This window comes from Sinocyclocheilus anshuiensis, unplaced genomic scaffold (assembly GCF_001515605.1).
Source record: "Sinocyclocheilus anshuiensis isolate Anshui unplaced genomic scaffold, SAMN03320099.WGS_v1.1 scaffold628, whole genome shotgun sequence".
Taxonomy (NCBI): Eukaryota; Metazoa; Chordata; class Actinopteri; order Cypriniformes; family Cyprinidae; genus Sinocyclocheilus; species Sinocyclocheilus anshuiensis.
The window spans coordinates 652544-658578 of NW_015555750.1; the positions used below are offsets into that span (position 1 = coordinate 652544).

General features: G+C 35.7%; 1 protein-coding gene across 4 annotated transcripts; it reads right to left on the minus strand.

Annotated features, from left to right (window-relative positions):
* Positions 1-801: 801 nt before the first annotated feature.
* On the minus strand, positions 802-4358 carry LOC107673664 (sodium channel subunit beta-2-like). 4 transcript variants are annotated; one of them, XM_016467355.1, is made up of 6 exons: positions 4237-4358; positions 4050-4094; positions 3479-3525; positions 2851-3180; positions 2117-2265; positions 802-1498 (listed from the first exon to the last, which is right to left on the minus strand). In XM_016467355.1, exons 3-6 carry the CDS (start codon positions 3516-3518, stop codon positions 1451-1453), a joined length of 567 nt encoding a protein of 188 aa, XP_016322841.1. In that variant the 5' UTR covers positions 3519-3525; positions 4050-4094; positions 4237-4358; the 3' UTR covers positions 802-1450. The 4 variants fall into 4 exon arrangements, with proteins under 4 accessions (XP_016322841.1, XP_016322842.1, XP_016322843.1 ...); XM_016467356.1 differs by lacking the exon at positions 4237-4358 and adding an exon at positions 3654-3756 and having other exon boundaries at positions 4050-4191; XM_016467357.1 differs by lacking the exon at positions 4050-4094.
* Positions 4359-6035: the final 1677 nt, after the last annotated feature.

Sequence of the window (6035 nt, forward strand, 5' to 3'; positions counted from 1 at the left end):
TCAAACACACCTAGCATGACAAAAACAGTCATTACTCTCTATATAGGTTAGGTTTCTTAACGTGACTAATTAGCATAGTCTGAAAACAATCATTCTTGACCTCTTTACAACGAGGAAGTGCCCATTGATGTCCAACTATGAACTAGAGCAGGTATTTATTTTATCTTTAACATCTCACAAACACTACTGTAGCAAAGTCTCTTTTTTACAGGTTGTAAAGCTTCAGTCATGCAAGTCATAAAGAATTGTTTTGAATGATCAGTTTATGACAGCGAAAGATATCGAAATATTTTGATATGTTTATGAATGTCTCACTAAAGATCATATGATACTAAGAAGAGTGTTTCTTCTAGTCATTGCATTTAGTGCATTCTAACGACACTGGTGTCAATTATAGTAGCAAAGTCATATAGAAACTGAAAGCAAACCAGTGGAAAGAATCCAAAAATTTTGAGACTAGGAACATTCATTCAAGACATGGAAATGTGTCAATTATAGTAGCAAAGTCATATAGAAACTGAAAGCAAACCAGTGGAAAGAATCCAAAAATTTTGAGACTAGGAACAAAAGATCATTCTTTCGTGCTGGCTGAGTTTGGAAATCTGGACGGAATAAAAACCTCGCCGTTACGCAACAGCCGAGAAAACAAAGTTCTAGTTGGAAAATTTGACCAAAACCCTATGTCAGCAAAATAATGTGCTAAATGCCCTGGTTTAGGTTGGAAGTCATTCAGAGTGAGCAGCATTATAGTACTAAAACCTTAGTAACAAAGGAGGCCGTACATACAAAGAAAAACTGTATAAGTAAAAGGTTTATTGCCTCAGCAGGTTTGAAGTACTTTACAGAATTCATTTAAAAGTAAATGAAATTTAGTACAGTAAAAAAAAGCAAACATATCCCATAGGGAGTGCCATATTATTTCTTCCACATAAATGAAATCAGCATAGGCTGAGTAAAACAACCCATACAAGAGTAAATGTAAAGAAGCTTACATGATGAGTGCTTAGTAAATGATTGCTGTACACATATGAACAATAAAATAAACTGATTTGGAAAGCTTGTTTAGGATTGAGACCACCAGTGTGCCTCAAAGAGAGAGGAAAAACCAAAATATAAACTGCACGTCCCCTACCTATTACATCTGTTCTTCAAAGAATGAATAAAGACAGTTCCTACAAGGAGAATCTTGTCCAATTACAAAACTGTAATGCCTACTGAATGTATATTCACAGTGTATTCACAATTCAGTGGTAATCAAGTAACAGTGTTACAACTGAAGACTGCACATTAATCTGTCTTGCAGCGAGACGGATCGGCACGCACCGCTGTGTAATGCCCACATGTGAACGCATTTGTTTAGGGCTAAGGCCTCTTATTGTCCATTGTTGTTGTGAAGGACCTTGCATTACAACATAGAAGTTAGTCCATTAAACTGTCAAGCAAGAGCACTTCACACATTCTGTAGCATAGGTTCCTCAGTCGGTAAATCATCGGTGTCCTATAGCAAAAAAAAAAAGAAAAAAATCACAGTCAGGCTTTTTGGAAATGTTACAGATACTATGATTAAACAGGTGTCAAACACAGGACCTTGAGCCCTAAAGCTGTGCTCTGAAAGTGTGTGGCTGCAACTGGTGTAGGTTTACTTTTGCCATGAGCGCTATTCAAGGAATTGGGCCACTACAGGAAAAGGTTTATTCGAATAGAAATAATAATATAAAAAATGTATATGAAGAGGTCATAAAATCGATTTCTTCAGTGCACCATGGCAAAACTCAAACGTCATTAAGGGTAATATTCTTGGAATTAAAAGAAGATAGACGGAGTGCAACGGACTGAAACAAAAATGTGTTTCAGGTGTCTTGAAGCACATTTTTAAGTTCATCTGTTTGCAACTTAACATGACATCTCAAAAGTGTGACGCTTATGCCGTGAGATGCTGAATAAACGGTTCAATCAGTTTAAAAAAAACAGGCATTCGGTGTGAACAACCCCTTAGACTAGTGTATTTTAGATATTTTTATTGTATGTGGACTTTTTTTTTTTGCTATGATGTTTTGTGTCATTTAGTAAATAATATAAATAAAAAACATTGAAACATATTATATTGACTGTTTACCGTGTTTGTCCGATGTTGTCTTCTGTTCAGTAGGATTAGAAGCAGGATAACAGCCAGTATAAGCACTACTACCGCTATGGGAACACTAACAGAGACAGCTGTGACAGATTCTTCTTTAGTTTGGCCGCCTTTTTCAGGGTTGCTCTCCACTGGTAAAAGAGATATGTTATGAGATATCAATGTCATCATTATCTTTACACTACCACACATTACAGCTTACAATCCTAATTTGTAATACATAAAAAAGAAATGAAGGAAGCACAGGCAGAGTTTCTAGCACAATCTCAGCATTTGAAACCCCAGCTCAGAGCCTACATCATTATTCATACTTTAACACAACACAAGTACTGTTTTTTGTTCTTTAGTCTCTGATACCATTCAATAGATTAGCTATTTTATTATCACTGGTTGCACCGCAGATGACGACAATGATGTTTATGATATTGTCGTATGCTATTCTCTGGTGGCAATAACTTTCGGTTCTGCTGCAGTGGCAACAATTTCAGCTTCCTTTGGTTGTCATGAAAGTTCTGCTTTTTAGAAGCTTTTTTCCAACCTGTGATTCACTTACACGTCATTATCTAACCAGTCCTAGTAGACTACAGCTAAGCAGACTTGCACTTTGAAAAGGGAAGTACACTGAAAGTGTAAAACAGGAAGAGGCTTGCTGTTTCCTTTCAAGATATTAACTATTGATCTGCTTGGATAAATAAATTCATAATTAGAAAACTCACCTGTTAAATTAACTTCTGTAGACTCCTTTGACCATATGTTGTTATCAACACTGTCTAGGGCATGACAGGTGTACAGTCCTGCATCTGCTGTAGAGATGTTGCGGAGCAGCAGGGAACAGTTTCTCTTCTCCTCGTTTAGGAAGAGTTGCGTCCTGTCCAGGTAGGAATCATCTATGTTGATTTTGTCTTGCGAATGAGCATTCACTACTCTATCACCTTTCTGCCATATCAGCTCTTTAGGGACATTAAAACAGTTAAATGATAAAAGTACATCCTTTCCAACAAAGCCGGTCGCATTAGATTTCAACGTTTGTCCCACTGCAGAACCACCTACAAGAACAGTTAGAGACAGTAATTATCATGACAAAATACTCAAATTCCTTTACAAACACTGGACAGTTTACAAACGTTCCAAGACAGGCAATATGTATTTTTTTAAAGTCACTATCAGATATATCAAAAAGAAGAAGAAATATATGGCTCTCTAAAGGAACACCAGAATTTTTTAAAATATGGATAAGAACTTTTTTCATGTAAATAACATGTATAACAGAATGTGACCAATAAAAAGTATATATTTTTAATGAATACAGTTATTTATAGGTCCAGAAACATTAAAAAGACTCACTCATGATGAGCAGAAGTGCCAGCAATGCCAAGGGCTTCATGTTTGTTCTGGAGGAGAGAGAAGCAGGTTTTGAAGCATGCTGGAAAATCCCACGTTCTCAAGCAAACCAATAGGCTACAAACTAGGCTAAAGGTGCATAGTTTCATGCGAGTAATACATACAAAGTAATACAAACATCTGCGCTTTGTCCTGGTAAGACACACGATATCATTCGTTAAAAAAGAAGAAACCGATGTCCTAGCATCTCAATGCATCGGTGAAATGTATTAGAAGACGGCCTATTTCCCCCCGGTCACATGAAAAAAAAATAAAAGAGAAAATAGTTTTTTCCCAAAGATTTAGTCATCTGATCATGACTATGGAATGTCCTGTAGCCTAGCCTATAATTGAAAACAAGAGCTCCGCGAAACAGTCGAAGCTAAAGTAATTTCATTCATTTTTAATTAAACGTATTACTCTGAAAGCATGACATGATTAAAAAAAAAAACAGTATCAATATCAACAAACAATGGATTAAAATTTGTTCGGTAAACAAATACAATAAAAACTAAAAGCACAATATACTGCTGACCTTTGGTCTATATTCCGCTGCAGAAGAAGCACGCGTATCAGATCGCTTGAGGAAAGTGAAGTGAAAAGAATGAAGTTTGTGTCGTTAAGACGCGCCTACATCATCATCCCGCTCACGCACCGCAAAACCTATCGGGTGTGACTGAGTGCGCAGTTTTACAGGTAGGGTAGCTGTCAGTTAGGCCTACCTGAACGTGACCTAAAACTGTATGGGTATGTGATTGCACCTGGCACTACACATTACTAGACTAACTTGTTTACTGTTTTGAACAGCGATACTCGGAGCAAAAAAATCCTGACTGAACAAGATGAGCAGCAGCACAATGTGCCATACTATGCATTATTGTGTTTCTTCCATTAGATGTCGCTACAGTTTCATTTCTAGGCCGTTTTTACTTTCACTTTTCCCGCTGTTATTGTCAGGCAAATAAGACTTTATTGATCACGTTGTCGCACTATATGAAGTACCCTACGTTAACAGTTAGGTGTATCTTGCAGCTGCAGTTTCAGCCATATTTCACAAATGAATATCCATTGTGATTCGAGCAGATATTGTAATCTAATACGCTTTTGCATTTATATTCAAAAATGATCAGATGGCGCGCCGAGCCAGATATTTGACGCCACATCCTTAACAGGTGAGGGCTATACGTGCCATTTGAAAATGCAGAATGGAGAATTGCCATGATTTGTCATTATATGGATTCAGAAGATAAGCCAACTACTTTTATGGTCACCATAAACAATCTTCAAAAATGTAGTAGCCTATATTAAAAAGTACATATAGCTAGGTTTGGAACTACATGGGTGTCAGTAAATAAGGGCTACACTTTAAGTTTCTACTAAACTATATGGCATATAAATCCCAAAAGTAGGCTACCTACAGTTTGACTTAGTCTCTCACGTGCCTTTGGACAAACTTTTTTTTTTTTTTTTTTTTCGTTTTTTTTGGTGAAGTGATCTGTAGGAAGTTGCATTTTCAAACTTTGAAATGTTGCTAAAACAAGAAATTTCGAGATCATATTGATGTATTCCATTCTGTTGATTCCTTACATTTTCTTTACACAGAAATAAAGACAGATATCAACAGATATGTACAAGACTGGCAATACAAATGACATAAAAATGTCTTAAAAAGTTCTTTGTGTTGATCTGTGCCATAACAAAACAAAGTGAATACAGAGCATAATAAATTAGCATAAATAAAAATGTAAATCTATATATAACTCAGAAATACATTATTTGTGTTTTCATATGCCTTTTCTCGAATCTATAATAGATTCAAAACAAAATTACAGCTTAAATGCAAATGACACATAATAAAAATATTCTGCTACAAGTAGTAGACCTAGTTACCCTCACATATCACCTGTCATATTTCATCTCAAGTATTCCTTTCACTGACACTATCTCCTTTCCAAGTACACCAACGCTGAATGTTTATTTCACTCTTTGTTTAGATTATTTTCTTTTTAAATAAGTTATCATTTATATTTTTTATGATGGTATTACATAGCTTAAGATTGAACTATAGAATTAAATTAAATTATAGAAAAGCCAATTGAAAAACAGCAAAAAGGAATAATTCTACAGTCATGGCCAAAAGTTTTGGCAGTAACATAAATTTTGTGTTTTGCAAAGTTTGCTGCTTAAGCTGTTGTGGTGTTCATTCACATTGTTTCTAGCTTATTGTATAGAGTGATCAGATGTATTTTAAATAATTGCTAAAAGCTTCACTGGCCAAAAAATGAACTTTTCACAAAAAGTGTTTTGATCCTGACACAAAATGACCAGCTAACATTAATTGACTAATCATATATGAAGCACATGTGCACATGTGAAAGTGTGAATGAGTACTAGTCAGGTGAAATCACTATCATACTAATTAGATTTTAAGAGCAGCTATAAAAGGAGGGAAGAAGCGCTTCCAATCATTGTGTTCTTGTTAGCAATGGTTACCTCCAAAGAAACACGTGCAGCCATCATC

What these genes read in the sequence shown, in the direction of transcription:
- LOC107673664 (XM_016467357.1), bottom strand. Translation starts at nt 3,518, where the DNA reads ATGAAGCCCTTGGCATTGCTGGCACTTCTGCTCATCATGA. An exon ending in TACAGAAGTTAATTTAACAG is followed by an intron (nt 2,266 to 2,850) that starts GTGAGTTTTCTA and finishes CTCTTTTACCAG; the next exon opens with TGGAGAGCAACCCTGAAAAA. An exon ending in GACAACATCGGACAAACACG is followed by an intron (nt 1,499 to 2,116) that starts GTAAACAGTCAA and finishes TTTTTGCTATAG; the next exon opens with GACACCGATGATTTACCGAC.